This window comes from Emydura macquarii, unplaced genomic scaffold (genome assembly GCF_026122565.2).
Source record: "Emydura macquarii macquarii isolate MOO-44397 ecotype Brisbane River unplaced genomic scaffold, CSIRO-AGI_Emac_v2 contig_629, whole genome shotgun sequence".
NCBI classification, from domain to species: Eukaryota; Metazoa; Chordata; order Testudines; family Chelidae; genus Emydura; species Emydura macquarii.
The window spans coordinates 4,341,250-4,359,883 of record NW_027130766.1 but is presented as its reverse complement, the minus strand read 5'-3'; the positions used below and the strand labels follow the sequence as shown (position 1 = coordinate 4,359,883).

Below are 18,634 nucleotides of genomic sequence, written 5' to 3'. Positions count from 1 at the left end.
CCTCTCTCCTGTGTCCTGTTGCTGCGCATGCGCTGCCTTCCCAAGACCTCCTGGAGTTTGCGCGCGCCGCCCTCCTCCTCCTCCTCCTCCCCACAAATGCGTCCACCACCCCTCCCTGCTCTGTTTCGCCTCACAGCGGCTCATGTTTTGGCAGCGCGGCGGCGCAGGCGCTGTTCTTCTTCGGGTCCCCTCAGCTGTCACGGCTCACTATTTGGCAGCGGGCCGCCAGTTGTCGCAGTGCCATTTGAACGGCCAGTGTGGAAGAGGGGCAGTCCCGAGCGGGTCTCTCACTCCCAACCCGCTGGTGACTCCCTGCTTGGGGCTGCCCTACAGATGACTCTCGGAGGGGCTGTGGTACCACCAACTCCTCCCTGTGGAGATTCCCGGGTCTCGCCCAGCTCCGCCAGCCGGGCTCTCTGACCAGCCCCTCCCACCTCACCTGCGAGCCGTGCCGCTGTCCCCTTGCGGTCTCCTCTCCCTCCTCATACTGCCCTAAACCGATACATCCGGGGCCTCACCGCGACGCCGTCTCTCGACGCCACGCTCGGGGGGGGGGGGGAAGGGGGAAAGGGACGCACTGAGCATGCGCAGGGTGCGAGCAGGCGGGAAGGGCGTCGAGTAAAGGGGGAAACGTGGCGGCAGAGCTCGAGACACTCGCTGAGGGGAGAGCGAGCGAAGAGAGAACGCGGCGCGCATGCGTGGGAGGCGATTCCTCCCCTCCTTAGGGAAGGTGGAAGATAGTAGAGACCGGCGCCATGTTGGGTGAGGCTGGGCTGAAGTGGTAGACGTGTAATGGGGAGAGTGGGGGCCTGTGTGTGAGAAGCAGGGAGGCTCCTGTTGGGGGTAGGGGGTGCTCCTGAGAGGAGCTGGTTGGAGGCCTCCTGTGAGGCGTGGGGAAGCTGCCATTTGGGGGGGCGTTTGTGAGGAGAAGGGAGGCGTCCGGCATCCTTACTGGTCTAGCGGCACCTGCGTCCCCTCTCTGAGGTGCTTCTTCAGGGGTCCAGCTAGGGGGAGTTCCTCAACGCTCTCATCCGGCAACCAGGCCCTGGGCTATAGCCCCCTGCATATCAACCGGGCCTACCCAGCAGCTCCAACTGACGTCAGGTACCTGCGGCTCTTCCCTTTGGGGTTCTGCTGAAGGGTCCGTGGTGACCAGTTGGCCAAGTGTTATTTACTGGAGCAGGCAGAACGAGACATCTAGACTGAGAAGGTGTGACACACTGTACCTCAAAGTAGCTCCCTGTAGCCATCATAGTCATCACCTGTGTGTGGTTGTAACATTTGGTACAAAACTTGCCTTGCAAGGTATCCTATGAAACAATCAAGGTTCCAGATTACCCCTGAAGCATAAAGGATAAAATTGAGGAACCTTTCAGAGGACTGCTGATCTGAGTAATGGTGAATAGTACAGAATGAAAGAGCTAATCGAGAGTGGATGAGGGGGAAAAGGTTTTGAAAGCTTTGAACAAATGTCTGACCTTGTTGCTTAGGAACATTTCTGAAATATATGACATAAAAATGTGAAGTGTGTGGAGGAAATGGCTTCTTTAGCTGATACATTTGAGCAGACCCAGGCAGCTTTTGAGAGTAAGTCACAGAAAGAGGGGTTTAAATTTGTTGGGAAGAGAGGATCCTGGTTACCCCTGGGAAAAAGGAGGATGGCTGGGATGCTGGGCACTCACCTTCCCCAAAGCCATTCCTCCCATCCCCATCCCAAAAACTCCTGTAAAAACAGAAGAGCCCAAAAATTGCTACTAGTGTAACTCTTCTGAGCATTTAAGAAATCCTTGCTCAGAGCTGAAAGCAAATCATCCACAAGCAGCCTATGTTAATTCTGTTGTCTTCAGCATAGAAACATCTGAGGCATGTGAAGTTTACCTAGCAAATTTTGTGGGAAATTGGCTCCATAGAACTAGACGTGGAGCATGTTAGAGTTGTCAGGATCAACGGCAAAGAATTCCTGGGATGGGAAGATACACGTGTATAAACTTCTTTGTTTAAACAGAGTGTAGTCCAAGAAGCTGACATGTTACCTGGTCAAACCGCAGAACTCCTTGTAGTGGGCAGATTCAGGATTCATGCACCTCTTGCTAAGATTCTTTGAAAGTGGGAAGGCCTGGAGGGATTTGGTAGTGGGGATAATAGAAGGCATTCCTTCTGACATGCTTGTTGGGAATTTTTTTTCCCACAGACCTGAAGTTGTAAAGGTCACTAACACTCTTACAGTAAACTAAGGTGGGAAGTGTAACACACTGTATCTCAAAGTAGCATTCTGTAGCCCCCATATTCATCATTTGTATATGGTTGTTACATTTTGTACAAAACTTGGGCTTGTAAGGTGTCATATGAAAAATCATGATTTGCTGAACCCTGTCAAAATGTGTACATCATCATTGTACATGGAGTCATGAGATTTTTTTTCTATATGGTGGTTGTTGAAATATGTTGTGAATCTGGGAGATGCCAGATGCAGATGCCCAAGCTCTTCTTCCAGGAACTTTTTTCTTATAACTATAATCCTTCCCTTTGCCCCATCTTTTACATCCCCAATAACGACTGCTGGGTTTCTTAGAGTTTAAGGCCAGAAGGAACCATTAGATCTTCTAGTCTGACTTCCTGCATTTTATAGGTCATTAAATGTCATCCAAAGAGCCTGATGGCTTTAATTAGATCAAAGCATTTCATTTCTGAAGAGACTAAACCCTTGTGTGCCCCACACAGAGAACAGGAGAGGCCAAGCTGCCACTAATGCCTTAGTGCCCCTGCAAAAGTAGGGAATTGATTAAGTCAGATGTGTTCAGATGATCTTAGCACATAAACAATAGCCCATGCTGCAGAGGAAGGTGCAAGGTCCCTGTCAATTTTTTCTGGGGGAAGCTTCCTTGCCAAATTTAGGGTCTGTAATCAGTATAACCCTGAGCATGTGACCAAGACACATCTGCCAGGCAGCTAAGAAAGAGGATTCTCTGTATCACCTAAGATCACTGGCCTACCCCATCTGGTCTTGTCCCCAGCGGTGGTCAGTATCAGGTGCTTCAGAGGAAGGAGGAGAAAAAAACCCAGAATACATTTGGCCAAGTGAGTAGTGGAGGGAAAAATTTTCTTTCTGATCCCTGCAGATGACTGGCTGAAGCATGAAATTTAATTATAGGGTATGTCTACACTTCCATCAAAGGCATGACTGCAGCATGTGTAGATCAGAGCTAGCTTTCATCTAAGTAGCTTGAATAACAATAGCTGTGAATACACTTCTATCGTCTACATCTAGCAATGGATCGATACCTTACTTTTGTTCCTAATACATTCAGAAATGCTGGGTCTCTAGCACTGGTCTCAATCTCTTGTAGTGGGAGTGCTGAAAGAGACTATAATGCTACTTCTGGTGAATTGCTTGCAGTGTTGTTATATCTGTGTTGGTCTCTGGATCTTAGAGAGGTAAGATGGATGAGAGGATATCTTTTATTGGACCAGCTTCTGTTGGTGAAAGAGAAGATTTCAAGCTTACTTAGAACTAAAGAAGAGCTCTGTGTAAGCTCAAAAACCTGTCTCTTTCACTTCTAGTGGAATCTAATGGAGATGTTCCTTTCAATCAGATGATTGAGCAACTGCAATTTGATCCAAGGGTTTCTGGTTAGATTAAGCAGAGATGGATTTCTCACATTTCCAAGGTTGTCCATATGTTATTTAGATAGGTGTTCCTTTTTACAGAGTTTAAGAAATATTTGACCATTTGAAGAATCCATGTTTCCCAACAGGTTTGAAATATCAATTTTTTATATTTGGAAATTAAATCCAGTTGAATCATGAAAAAGATGGAATTCGCTTTATCCTTCATATGAAATGTTAACTGAAGTCAGTCCTGTCCTTTGCTGTGGCTGTGCATGTGGAAGTGAAACATGCACATTTTGAAGAGTGACATTCTGTCTTCAGAATAGAACAGTAATGAGAGTTCTGGTCAATTCCCAGATGGAGGTAACTGCTCAGAGCTTGAGAATTTGAACAGTGGTGCACTGATGTGTGAGTTTTGACATTAGTGTGCACGTGGCAGTACTGAACCCTCCAGTGCACAAGCATGGGGTATAAAATCCCAGTGGTCATCTGAATGATACGAGACAGCTTATTTGTTTTCTCTGCATGGAAAGAGGCAGCAAATGCTAATGTAGAAATTACTTTGGAGGTGTTATTTCTATAGCCTTTTTGTGGATAGAAGTTTTGTTTTATGTGAAGCTGATCAAACTGATGTCCTTGAAACAAGTGTGTGTAAGAATTTTAAACAGCTTCTGCTTTTTAATATTCACTTCCTCTTTGGTTTTAATTATTGTGTTCCTATATTTTCCCTTTCAGTTTACTAAAATGTAGAAATGTAATTAGAGAGAGGCTGGGCTCAGAGAAAGCTGCCAGTATTTCTACATCATGATTAAATACATCAGCCATCCCTTTAGTGAGAGACTGAAAAACTGGATTCTCATAATTATCTCCCTGTTATCCAGGAAAGAATCAGTAACACATACAAACGTATTGAAAAGCAGCACTAATTAAAAACTCATATAGGCTCCTGATGATCAGGAGGGTATGAAAACAGTTATTTAATTTTTTTCTCTATTTGCCATCTTTGTTACAGAAGCAAACAAAACGTCTCTCCAGTGATTGGAGATAGTTAATGGGGCTTTTATCTATGCAATAGTCAAACACACAATGGAAGTTATTTAATTCACTTCTCCTTATGCCAGTGGGAAATCTGCACCACTCATTTTCCAAATGTAATCCAAAAGGAATGCTTCAGTGTATTCATGAGCAGTAATGGGTTCATTCCTTGCTCTGAGAATACGGTTATTTGTTTTTTAAAGTAAAGTTTAAAAAAAATGAATCCTGATTACTTCTGTTGTGTGGCTTCACCATGAAATTTTGGTAATAGTAACTTAATATCATGGATTTTTTTTAATCTAACAGCCATTAGGGTGTCGACTTCATCTTCCTGGAAATGCAGGACCCTTCCTTTTCCCTAGAGAAAACTTACATCTCCAATTTTGGACAAGATAAGTAATAAACTTTAGTGCACTTATTGAATGCACCAAGATGTGGCAAATGCCGACACAATCAGTGATATAAGGAAGAGCTGCTGAAATTCTGATTGTCCCAAACAACCCCATAGCTTTTATAGACTAGATTTCAGTTTACCTATCTCTAATATATATATATATATAGGGGTTAATAGCTATCTCACAAAATTGTTGATTTATTAACTGACTCTAAAGTGCTTTGAAATTATCCAATGAAGGGCTTTATATAATAGGAAAATATTCAGTATGTGGTAGGCTGAAGCAGCTTACTTTGCAATAAACAGAATTGCTTATGCCTCAGGTGAGAGAGATGCATTTAAAATACAAACCAAAAGGATTCCTAGTCTGAGTCTGGTATGAGACACATAAACACTACTGCCAAGATTCATACTTTTAAGTCTGAGGGTAATAGTAGTATTCCTGTACCAAATCACACTCCCAGATTTGAGTGCACTACTGCTTATCAGGATTCTCCTTCCCAGCTGCAAAACACCACAGGATACCCAAACCAGTGCACTAGTGTTATGTTTTGAACCTGCAGCCTTATTTGTAAGAGGGCTAATCTTATTAGAGAGCCTTGGTCTCCTTTAGAGAAAAGTCTGATTTTGAGATTTTAATTGCAGATAGTCTGTTTATGGTTCTATTTTTACACCTATTGGAAAAGTATCAAAGTTAATTTTTAGTGGAGAAAATCATACTTTAAAATGTGCCATTATGAGGAAATGACTCCCTGATGTCTCTGAAGCAGTGCTTTGTTTCTTGTTAGAAGCGTCTCCTGTCTTCCTTGATGAGCCTGGCTCTTGTTTTCAGCAGCTGGTTTACTTTAAGATGCTTTTGATCCTGTATTCATTAAAACCTGATCCTGCTGCTTCCCACCAGCCCTAATGGTCTGTAAAATTATTTGTGTCTCAAAGCTGCTGTTAACTCTGCCAGCACCTACAGAGCAGAGGAGCTCAAAAAATTGTCAAAAGTCGTCCAATTTATTCAAACCTGCTTCTCTCCACAAACAAAAATTAATCTTAAATGTTATCATAGCTATCGGTTTTAAAGGAGAAGTGGGAACTGAGTGGAGAAAAGTCTAAAAGTTTTTGTCATTGCTGTTTCCATCTGCAGGTTTAAAAGATAATTGGATAAAGGACTTGGAAATAGAGAATGATTTAGCCAGTATAACAGGAGGCAGGAAGAAATGAATGAGCAAAAAGAGAAAAGGGGCTTAAACAGAAAGCTGTTAATAAGAATTAAAAAAGGAAGAGCTACAGAAGAGGGTAAGAGAAGAAAGTGAATGAAGAATGAGAAAGGAAGGGAATAGGGGACAATCAATAGAGGATCTAGGAAAGGAGTAATAATGGTTATTTAAAACTTCATCTATCTTGAGAAGGAGGAGACAGTGGAGAGAATTAGGGGAAGAGAGAGATGAAATCTAACTAGTCACCTTGCAGGGAAAGAGAACAGGACCAAAAAAGGGATAAAAGACAAGAGGATGAAAAGAACACAGGGTTTCCACAACCTACTCAGTCCTAAAATGATGGCATCATGTTACATAGCCAAGCAAAGAGCACAGCTTAGTTAGATTCCACTTTCTTTTTCACTAATGGAAAAACCTCATGTATGTAAATGTACACTCTTCAACTGAGAATAAAATAATGAAAGTTCATATTAACAATCAATTGTAGTCCCCAAAACTCTTTACTGTGACTGTTATATAAACTCATCAGTACATTGACTTCCTATCATGGAAATCTTCTCTTAGCTTATCTTCAGACCTTACCACCTTGGCCAACCAACACATTTCATCACTAGTCATCACTCTCCAGCAATGGGAGCCTCCCACCAAGATGTGGTTGGATTTTCTGCTTTATAGAGCTCCCTAACACTATCCGTAGTACTGGCGGAACTGCCCCTATGATTTGTCTGCCAGACATTATGTGGTTTGTACACTAGCACAATTGGGTTCTGGTCTATCACTGACTCCTAGGCACTAAGGGAAAACAACTAATAAATAATAGGTATGTTTTCCCTTGCAGAATATCTTACACCGGTTTTGCTGGTTAAGATGAGTTGCTATTAAAAGATTATGTACCTTTATTTACACTGCATGTTGAAAACATACTGTATGTTTTTTTGAAAATGACTACTCTGAACCAAGTACAATGCCTGGCAAATTTCTATGGAAACATATTATTAATGTGTAAAAGTAATTAAAATAGAATGAGAAAAAGACTACAGGCTTGTATACATGCAGGTATGCTCTTAAAATGACCATGCAAACACCACAGGACAGTGTGGAGGATAACAGGAAAAGTTTTGTTTTGTTAATTATGGGAGGTTTAGTATAGATTTAACTTTTCTTTAAAATATTTATAACCTTAAATACTTCATCTCTGACATCCAGCTTTCACAGACTCAGTGTGATGTAATTATCTCTGTCATGCCTGTTTTAAATGCATCTCTTGGCTCATTACTTCTTGTTTGAATCATGTTTATTAGTTGGCATACTATAAATCTGGGTACAAAACGGCTCCATTTGAGTGTACCTATTTCAACCATATATCCCCAGTTGTTGCTGTGAGATGCACAGTACTACCTATCACTGGGAACTCTGACTATAATTTGAAGCTCAAACTCTCAATCTTGCCTTCCCTAGGAACTGTTAAGGCTTTTGCTTTCTATCTTTCCTTTGCATGCTGTTTTGAAGATCACATCTGCATCCTTTATTTTGTGGAAATAAGAATTCTTCAAAAATACTCTGTTCTGCAGAACCATATGGGATGATAACATTTGATAGCAGTTCCCAGTCTCATAGTTCTTGGGTCAGCAATTCATTTACACCCTTTGAGGAGAAAATGCTTTGCATCACATCGCTCTTAGGTGTCAACACGGATGGAGTCCAAAGGGAGTTTCATCCAGGCTCCCCATAGTACGATGGTGAGAAAGCTGTTTGATAGAACAATTGGAACTAACACATAACTTCATTTGTTTTATTATCTCAAGCCACTGGGTAGCTGAAAAGCTAGCCTGATCTGCTGTTACAAAAAACTTCAATTCAAAAGTCAAACCAGATTTTTTAGGCATCTCACAACCACTTACTGCAAAGCAAAGTGGCTGAATATACGCATAAGAAATTTGGTAAATTGGAGACAATTCCATTCTATGCACAGTGGGTCTTGTGTATCAGTTTTTTATTGTCTCACTCTGTTGGTCCTCTCAAAGTATAGAATTTTGCCAGCTCTGGAGGTGCCAAGGTTTCTGAAAAGCAGCAGTGAAATTCAGCAGATAAAAAGAAAAATTGCAGGAGTGTGTGATGTATTGGAACTGTTTGGAATGGAAGCAGTGAGTACTACCCCCACTCCACTGTTACTAGAGGGTTAGGTAACTGATGACAACAGCAGCCCTTCCTCCTAGATACCTACCATGGACCTTGTTTACAGATGACACAGCAGTAAGACTGTAAGCTTTGGGGCAAGGACTTTCTTTTTGTTCTGTGTTTGTAGAACGCTTAACTCCTATGGACCATAAAGGGCCTGATTTTAGTCCCAGCTGCTGTAGTTTGTGTACACCTAAGGGGAAGAGTGTGGAGAAGGAACTCTGCCAATTATCTAAATCCACTGTTGTCTGACCACCAAATGGTTAACAAAACTAAATATGTTTACACACTTATCTTTCTATCTAGTATTCTCTTCCACTGACTGCGGAATCCTTGAGAGGATCCCCCTGGCTGTGTTGTACCTCTTGGTCACTACTAGGTGAGGCTTCATCTCAGCTATAAATGTAAGGGTACATTTTTTTTTAATGACTAGTGAGTTTTGGATGCTCAATTTGAGACACTTTAAAAGGGCCTGATTTTGAATTCGGCTGCTCAGTACTTTCTGAAAATCAGTCCCTGGTAAGTTGGGAACCGCAAATCACTAGTCACTTAAAAAAATCTTAGCCTCCTGTTTAGTTGAATTTGATGCCATACATAAATCCCCAAATCACTAACTACTTTTGAAAAATGGGAACCATAAGATTGCAATTAATAATCAGAGGTAATGATCACTTCATTATCCCTTAACCAGTTGTCATTCTTATTTAATACTGTACTGTATCGTGCTCAGAAAAATATCCACTCTATATAGGCAGATGTACTCTTAATAAACTGCATCTTCATTCAGAACCATGGCTGGAGTGAGTTTATATGGGTAACTATTTAAACAAAAGGCAGATGGAGTTGCAGGGGAGACTAGTAATGAAGGGAAGGTTGAAAAAAGGAAAGCTGCCAAGTTCTTCCCTTTGGAGGATGCTATGTCTCAGTCAACTATAAAATAAAATTTCACCTTTCTTAGCTGATGTATCAAGCAGTTCCTTCCAGAGGGCCCATGCACACAAACACTGCAGCAATGTAACCTGCTGTTTATTCTGTGTATGTGCATGACTCTTCTCATCTCCCAGGAACTGCCAAGAACTGTCAAGGTTCCTAAGAGGATTCTGCTAGAAGGGCTTTTAAAAACATTGACTGCGATGCCTTTGGCAGCTGCTCTGAGTGAAGCCAGGTGTTTTGTCTTATACAATAACAAGAACATGCAAGTGTGCATATATGTTTGCGCGCACACCCACCAGAATAGCTCAGAGTGGAAACGAAGTGATGAATAAGTATTTTATCTAAGACATCTCTTCACTCTTGCATCTCAAATGGCATCAGAGGCTCCACAAACAGAATAATGGGGTAAGACCTTCTTGATTCCCACATTCTATTTCTGCTATGAGCCTAGAGACTTTAGAAAAAAAAATGTATTAAACTAAATGGCTTTTTTGTTGTTCCTATGTAATATTTAGATGCCTGAAATGAGATTTCCCTTAGTGGTAACTTGCTATTTGTTCACCTTAAAATAAAATTAAAAAAAAAAAAACAACTCTCTCCAGTAGGAGGGACTCACAACTCACTAGGCAGAGGCAAGAGGAGGAAGATGTGGGCTTTGCTAACCTGTCATCTTTATTTGATGCTCCCATTTCCACTCTAAATAATGCATTGATCAGCACCTCTGACAAACCTCCCTTTTATTAAAAAGGATTTCCACTTCCACTCTCTTCCAGGTGTATAGCAGGACAATCAGCTACACTAAAGAAGTCTGTGTTTAGGCACAAATCTTCCTTCAGCAAACCCTGACAAGTCAGCCAACTAAATAACTAGATTTCTTAACACCAGTGCTCAAACTACCTGCAGAGTTTGGCAGCTGAGAGTAATGCTTAAAGCCTTGCAGAAGAGGTTTGTTTGTTTTTAAAGATGCGCTATTGCCTGAAAACACCTTGGTGTCTAGCTGAGGTATGGTACAAACTGACTAGTTTTTTAATTGCAATGTGTACCATGCATAAAACCATTGTAATTAATAGAGAGTGACTCCAGTATATCCTAAAAATGTGCTGGGTTTGCCTGGTGGAATGTCAGCTGAACTGGGTGGTTGGGGAATAAGCAGTAATACAGTAAACCCAGTTTGTTAGGTATTTGCACTCCTCCAGCTACATCAGTGCCTGAACTCTTCATGTAAACAATGCCTTATTCTCCTATAGTGCAGGCTCCAGTCTGCTAAACAGCAATTTTAAAAGGGCAAGTGCAAGAGAATGTTGTATCAGAATATGGAGCCCACCTAGAATTATTTTGCTGCTGCTCCAGTTTCCTCCTGCATAAATTTATCCATTCTTTGCTACAGCTTTTTGCAAGGTGTAAGAGTCATATCCATCTCTCTGGACCTGTGCTCATCTCCCTCTTTGAAATGAGGAAGGATAGCCTTGTAATTAAGGCACTGGACAGAAAATCAGGAGATCCAAGTCCAATTTCTAGCTCTGCCCTAGGCTCACTGTATGAATGGAGTGTCGCAGTGGCTCCACCTCAACACCCCATTTCTACAGCTGAGGATAAAGCTGTACCTACATGGGAGATGCTCAGTCTACAGCGGGACTAAAAATAGGCAGGACCAGACACCAGCATATCAAGTTCAGCAAGCTACATTTGGAGAACACAGGACTCAGAGTTAAATGGCAGGAGAGTTGAATCAGGGATTCTCCACTACAGGGAACATGTTTGTGTGCTATTAATCAGTTGACGTTTGAGCAAATAGGAAGCTAGTGAGGAGCTGGTGACACAGGAAAAATCTTCCAGATGAACTTTCTTTTTTCCTAAAAAGTTCAATTTTGAAAGAAACCTGTCCTTTGGGAAGAGTCATGGGACATTAAAGAGATTAATGAAAGCCACTCTGAGGCCAGAAAGGTTGCAGGAGGTGGGGGGAAGAACAGACTTGCAGCAGTCGCTCAGCAAGGAGATCAAGATCCCATCTGGAGGGGCAAGAGGCCAAAGCCACAGAACAGATGGAGACGAAGCGACAGCTGGTGGAAACACACTTTCATGTGTAAAGTTTGCTCTTTGGAGAATTTTGCTCTCCAACTTTGAAGGCATCATTATGCTAATAGCTCCTCCCCCTACACCACTTGGGAGACAGCCTGTGCACTCTGGAGCAGGCATTCCATAGCGCTCGGTGATGCTGGTTAATTAACAAGGGCCCTTTCAACATTTAGAAGCTGCTGTCACATAACCTTGGCATGGTTTTAGCAGCAGAGGGTCTTGTTTCTTTAACAGCAGAGGGGGTGGGACGAAGGAGAATTAATTTTGCCCCAAGTGGTTAAGCAGATGGGATGAAAACTGCAGAGCCCGTGACTATTACATATACCCAAAGTTGCTCTTTCTATTTTAAAGAGTGCTGATGGAGAGAAGATTAGAAGCTGTATATATTGGGTATGTTAACAAAAACTACCACCCCTTTCACTGTTTTACCAACCCTATTCTACAGGCCCCTTCTCCTAAGGGAAGATGGGATTTCTCACTTGAACATTGTCACTCACTCTTGGGCTTTTGCTACACTGCATCAAAACAAAAACCAATACTTTCCTGTGGAGGAGGAATGCTATTTGTACACACCCAGAAGGCAGCTGCAAGGTTGCAGAGAACAAGGCTTTCCAAGAACAATCAGAAGACTGCTCTGAAATAAAGGTCTGAAAAAGTGATTCTCTCCTTTCTTTAATAAAAGGTATGAAGTTTTTCTCCCCTTAAGACTCAAATTTCTCCCTGCTACTGGGATCCATCAATGCAATTTTGGATTACAGAAAAAAATAAAGCTAAGCTCTTGATTAAAAATTAACATACTTTAAAACATTTCATAATTAAACCAAAACCATTCCCTTCTCCAGGCACCCATCCTGAGTCCAGTTTCATAACAGGTGTTGAGGTACAAGACAATAAGTTAAGAGTTCGTTCCAATCTTGCAGAGGTCAAAAAAGTCTTCCTAATGCATTGTCTTCTTTGATCCCTTCCCAAATTTGGCATCAAGTCCAAGACCTGCAGAGAAATGAGAAAAAATTTCTAATTCTAATGAAAAAAGCTCAAGGCCTTCCTTAAATAAGTACAATCAGGTCTTTCTATAGCTCCACATCCTAACTGCTACTGATTTGAGAGACAGTGGATACTTCAAACTTTTTAAAGAGTGCAAAGGAAGTCTCCCAAATGAGTTGGATCTGTAACTATAGCAACAGTCTCAATATCTCCACCTCTCCCATTTCCTCTCCCCAAAACACTGAGATAGTAGTTTTACCAGCAAACTTATCTTGGTCCAAGAAAATCCATTGTCTGAAATCTTCTGTCAACCCCTCTTCCTCTATATCTCCACCACTCTAATAGATAAGGGAAAGACTTCAAAATGCTAGGTTCCCAGGACTTACCCATGAATACCAGGACAGTCCCCACCCACTGCATTATGCTGATCGGGTTGGCAAATAGAATGACAGATGCTAAAATGGTGAAGAATTTGCGGGTTGTGGTGATGATTGAACAAGTCAAGGGTCCAAAGTACACCACAGTCATGAAGATGAAACTCTGAAAGAAGAGAGAATGAGATTCAGCCTGGCCGAGAAGGCAAGATCTACAACATGAAGATCCATTTTAAGAGAATCTTTTGGCAAAGAACAAATCCCAACCATAACTTGAAGTAGATTCTTACAAGAATTTGTACACAAAACCGTGACCAGCCTGATCTGAAAACGCTGGCTGAACAATGAGCAAGGAACAGTCAGACAACTTCATATTTCTGTCCCACAAATAAACAATATCTGGGACATCAAATGTTCCTTGTTCATTAAGTGCCTGGGGTCTGGGAAAACAGAAAGTTACTCACCTGCCCCAGTGCACTTGTCAGGCCAAACAGCAGGATGTTGTAGAGGATGCTAGGGTAGCGTTCAGCAAAACTCAGGAATTCCCAGAGCTCCCCAGTGAACAAGACACCTGCAGAAAAAGAGCGAGATGAACTGAGACCAGAGACATCCTGGGCACTCATACTCCTAGTTCACATTCACTACAGCCAGATAACAGATACAGAGAGCAAAAACTAAGTTCCATCCAGAGAACACCAGTGGCCGAGAACTTTGTCATTGCTTCATGCCAGAGAGCTTGTTTTGGAAGAGAAAACAGCATCTTGCCTACTCTGAGGATTTAAACAAGTAACATCAAGGAGTTAAGCCCATTTTACTGTCTCAGTTTTGCAGATCTATGCACTATTGCTCTCCTCCTATACCCACTTCACCTGAACTCCTTGAGTTTGCAGCCAGCATCAGGGGTGCCTGGAGGTCAAAGAGAGGAATCAGATGCTACAGCAAGAGGTAAGAATGTCTTCTTTGCAAGGAACGTTCCAGATGTAAACTACACTTTTAAACTTGGCCTCAACTATTACTGGAACAGTTGAAACAAACATCACTGTCAGGGTTAATAACCAAAAGACAGCCCCCCATACCTATATCTAATCTCTCTCTCTCTCACACACACACACACACACACACACACACACACACACACACACACACACACACACACACACACACACACACACACACACACACACACACACACACACACACACACACACACACACACACCCCCCCCAAGAGGCTTCTGTTTAGAAGCATGATGTGACTGCCTTCTCTGCCAAAACAAGAGAGCCACCAAATGGTAGCATAGATTGTAGCTTCTAGGCTGCAAAGCCAGCATGAAAGCAAGAACTTTTCAGACATGTGCATGCAGTTTTGGTAATGGAGCTTTGAAAAGCAGCATCCCCTGGTGGCCATTTAAGAAACTACGGTCTCAGGTAAAATCTTTGCAAATTAAGTTTAAAACAGAAACAGTTTTGCAAGACATACGAGGCCTTTTTTAGAACGAGAGACAAGGTTCCTGCCTAGAGGATCTTACAAATCAGTCTTCAGGCCAGGTCGTTATGACTTCCTCAGATGTTCCTTACCAGCCCCCAGGAACAAGGTGGACCACAGATTAACATTTAGCATCATGTGATTGGAACCAGTTTGGTAATGAGCTCTCATATGATCCTGAGACACTCCTGTCAGTCCATCCAATGTCAGTGACAACAGCTAAGGAAAAAAAGAAAGAGACATTTTGGAGAAGACAGACGAGAACTCTCCACCAGCTACCCCCACCCTGGAACGTGAATTTAAATTCTGTAGGTTTCTTGCTTCCACCTGCTTTTTTAAACACAGTTCAGCAAACATTAGGAGATGCCAACCATGCCTGTGCTAGCACTTCATCCCACAGCACCACTGAACCTGAAGGAAGATCATCACTACCCAAGCATTCTCATGCTGGCTTTGGGAATCCCTAATGGCGTGTATCTCTCACCAACACAAAACATTGGAACTATTTATGCTTCAACAGCCCAGTACTTACCAGGAGGAGCTCTCCATAGCCAAAGATGTGGTCATCAACACTGTCACCTCCCTTTTTAGGTTTGTACATGAACAGGGCCACGCCTGTGACTATCAGCAGGACACACAGATATTTGGCTAGTGGGTATTTCTTCCTCAGCAGAGTTACCCCTAAGAGCATGACTGCAAAAGAAAAGAAGATTTGGTGAAGTGCTTCTCAAAACCCTTTGCTAGGAAGCTGACGACACTGGGCTGTTTTGGATCTAAATGGGAAGCGCACAGTTTGTTATCTGCACTAGTTAGAGCACAGCTATCGCATGAGCAGCTGTACCGTTTCTGGTAATGCAAGCCATAGACTACTCATAGCATGAGAAACACACAAAGCAATAGCTAGTAGCTGCTCACCTGGAATGGGTTTACAGGACTTCCCAAGGACCTGTAAGAGAAAGAGTATCTTAGCTGCATGTTACAGCCTCCCCACACCAGGCAAGAGGACCATAGGAACACAGGAACTGCCATATTGGATCAGACCCAGGGTCCCTCTAGTTCAGTATCCTGTCTCTGACAATGGTCAGCACCAGATCCTTCAAAAGAAGATACACAAAACCATACAGTAGGCAGATGGGAGGTCATCTACCTCCTCCCCCCGCCCCAATGCAGGTCTCTGACACTTAATCCCTGAAACATGAGGATTTCTCCTTCTCTCCAACTTTAAGCATTACCTCTAACAACTCAAGAATATTTGTTATCCACGTAGACGGCCAGTCCCCCTTGGAATCACTGACTCCATCACCACTTTGCCTTGCAGGACAGAGTAAAAAGAAAAGCATCCTCCCCATTGCCACTCGTGCAGGGCATCAAGGGTCAGAACTGCAACCTCCTCCAGAGTCACTTGTTTTTAGTGACTCTTTAATTAGAATTGTTTCCTAGCTCAGTGCACTGACGGATCATGTAAGCATCCCACAAACCAAGACAACAGAATTAGATGTGTAAAAATCCTCAATAGGGAAAGGGCAAATCTGTAAAGGGGAATTTATATAACGCAACCTTCTCCCCCACCCACTAGTCTGTCTGCCTTTCTTCACCTGAGTTGGATAGTTGACGAACTGCAGAGCTGAGTTGCTGGAAACCATTGCACCCAGATAAGAGAGCGAGCAAGCCGCATACAGCCAGTTCTGGGTCCGATCCACCCTGACGGTGTCAAAAAACTGGATCACTGCAGAGAAGACAAAATGTACAAGAAACACACATGGGTTGCAGTGAGTAGATATTGGCATCATCAGACTGTTTTATAATGCCATAGAAATACAAGAGCTACATTCTATTCAGCTTTGTATCTACAGCAGAGGGGAGATACACTCTCCAGATCTCCAAGACTACTCAATCTTTTCAGTGCATATGCTCTCTGAGGTAAAGGTGCTATATTGAATTCCTCTAGGCTGGTAGGGCAGAAGGAAGATGAAAAAACAAGGGAATGTGTATAGAACCTCTTACAGGAGACAAACGTTCAGACATCCCAATGGTCCACTCCAACCCCTCCCAACAATAAAATCACATGGAATGAAAAGAATTTAGAATCTGGTTTTATGCGGCGTCTTTCATACATAAAAGTCTTTATCAAGACAGGTTAGCCGGTAGTAATGCAATGTCTGTACAGACAAATGGAAAAGCCACTGTGTGCTCAGCAAAAGCTCACAGTCCCTTGCGAGTTGTGACCGAGGCCACCGTTGGCATTTGGAGGGTGACCTGCACTAGAGGTAACCACTGGTGGGCCCCACAACTCTGGAAGAGAGTCACATCCCAGTCCAGAGGAGAAGGAAGTGGGATGGGAGTCAGGCTCTAAGAGGTCCTGGTGCCGAAAAGCAAGGGGTGACACGCTGGTTGGTGCTGGAACGCTTACCTAATCTGGCAAAGATGGCATTGATCACGCACTGAATGAAGACCAAGGACAATGCATATTTGAACGTTTCCTGCTTGGCACCTTCTCCATATTTACCTCTAGTTCTGTAGGAACAAATGAATTAAAAAGGAGATGGATAGGACAAGAAGTACACAGAGCAAGACTGCAGCAAAAAGCACGTTGCACATTTACTCGCTTTCTTCCATGGTGATGTCGCCCAACAGCTATCAACCGTTTTACATAAACATATAGCAAACTGTGCCCTCAGCTGTACCTGCCGGCCCCCCCTGCCCCACTTTCCATTCAGCTGTACTTGCTCTAAGCCTACTTCTCCAAACCCTAGTCACACAACTGGGAAAGAAATGCCAAGACCACATAGGATCCTGGGCCTCCCAGGTTAGAGGATTCCCCCAAGGAGATGTCTTGCTCTCTGGTAGGATGTCCAGAAGAGAGAGGTCCAGTTTCTGCAGAAAGTGGGGGAATTCCCAGGTTTTCAGACTGGGAGAGGAGGACTTCACAGTGGAAAGGAGCAACTTACATGTTCACTTGTAAGAACCAGGTACAGGGGAATTGGAGTCATTTACAAGCTCTGCTATAAGAGCCAAGTGAGAAAATGCCCCAGGCTAGGAGGAGGCTCCCCAATTCCCAGGCTGAGAGGGGGCTCTCACTTGCTCTGTTGCAGGATCCAGACAGGGGCGCCCGGACAGAATGGGCACCAGGCAGAGGTCACTCACATGCCCTCCTGTAGGACCTGGGCTGGGAGGGGTTGCTGGGGGGGCTGTTACTCATGAGCTCTCCAGGTGTACATCCTCCACTGGCAGCTCCAGGCTAGGGAAAGCACAGCCACCTTCTCGGTCTCGGCCTCAGGCCTTGCACAGGGCTCAGCACGTGCCCACCAATGAATCGCCCCCCTCCCCAGTGCGATTTACAAATACATCTCACCGCAGGACCGGACAGGGGGGCTCCCCAGTGCCTGGGGGGAGGGGGCACCCAGCCGGTGGGATGAGGATGGGGGTCACGTTTTCCGGTAGGATCCGAGCAGGGGGCTCCCCAGTGCCGGGTGTGTGTGTGGGGGGGTGTTACTCGCATGCTCTGCAGGGGCCGGGCCGGGGAGGTTTGGGGGTGTCACTGACATGCTGTCCTGCAGGGGCCAGGCCACGGGGGGTGGCTGGGGAGAGGGGGTTGGGAGTGTCGGGGGGTGTCACTCACATGCTCTCCTGCAGGGGCCGGGCCGGGTGGGGGTGGCCCCCCAGTGACAGTGGGGGAGGGGAGGTTGGGGGTGTCGCGGGGGGGTCACTCACATGCTCTCCTGCAGGATGCCGTAGTAGAAGTAGCAGGTGAAGACGCCCAGGAAGCAGACGGGCAGGCGGAGCCGCTCGGGCAGCAGGGGTCCGGCCCCGCTCGCCCCCATGGCGGCGGCGCTAGGCCCGCTCAGGGAAGGCGGCAGTTCTAGGCGCACATCGCGGAGCGGAGCCGGCAGCAGCGGCGCAGCCGGGGGCCTCATAAGAGCTGCCTGCTGCGACCGCCGCTCTCCCGGGAGCCGCCGGCTCCGGCTTGAGGCTGCCCGCGGCGCTGCCGGGCCCGGCGGGGCGAGGAGAGGAGGAGGTGTCGAAGGGACAGCGGCCCGCGGGCCGGGCCCAGGGAACTCTTCTGGCCCCCATAGGGTGAATCCGTGCGTCGCTTCCTCCTGTGCCCCGCGGCCGAGCCCCAATGTCCAGCTTTTTAGTCAGGCAGCGCCTTCGCCTACCCCGGCTTTGGGGCCTTCCACAGCGCGGGCGCTCTGCAGTGACGTAGTCCAATGTGGAGCGCGCGGATTGGCCCCCGAGGCGGAGCCCGGCACAAGATTTTCTGGCTTGGTCTTAAAGTCCGTTGAATGCAAGTGCGGCCGGCGCCCGTCCGGCCTCCTCCCCGGCGCATGCGCCCCAAGCGGCGGCCGACCTAAGCGCAG

The 18,634-nt window shown here is 44.7% G+C and overlaps 2 protein-coding genes across 2 annotated transcripts in view; both read right to left on the bottom strand.

The window, feature by feature from the left end:
- SPOP (speckle type BTB/POZ protein) overlaps positions 1-774 on the bottom strand; it is a 42,201-nt gene extending 41,427 nt beyond the window's left edge. Inside the window, exon 1 of the mRNA XM_067541095.1 lies at positions 440-774. The gene's annotated coding sequence lies outside the window, so the exon portion shown is untranslated. The remainder of the gene's footprint in view (positions 1-439) is intronic.
- A 10,562-nt stretch (positions 775-11,336) lies between these two features.
- Positions 11,337-18,340, bottom strand: SLC35B1 (solute carrier family 35 member B1). The gene is made up of 9 exons (XM_067541090.1): positions 17,988-18,340; positions 16,687-16,790; positions 15,872-16,002; positions 15,192-15,222; positions 14,809-14,969; positions 14,369-14,495; positions 13,256-13,362; positions 12,804-12,957; positions 11,337-12,423 (listed from the first exon to the last, which is right to left on the bottom strand). The coding sequence occupies exons 1-9, from the start codon at positions 18,188-18,190 to the stop codon at positions 12,371-12,373; spliced, it is 1,071 nt and encodes a 356-aa protein (XP_067397191.1). The 5' UTR covers positions 18,191-18,340; the 3' UTR covers positions 11,337-12,370.
- Positions 18,341-18,634: the final 294 nt, after the last annotated feature.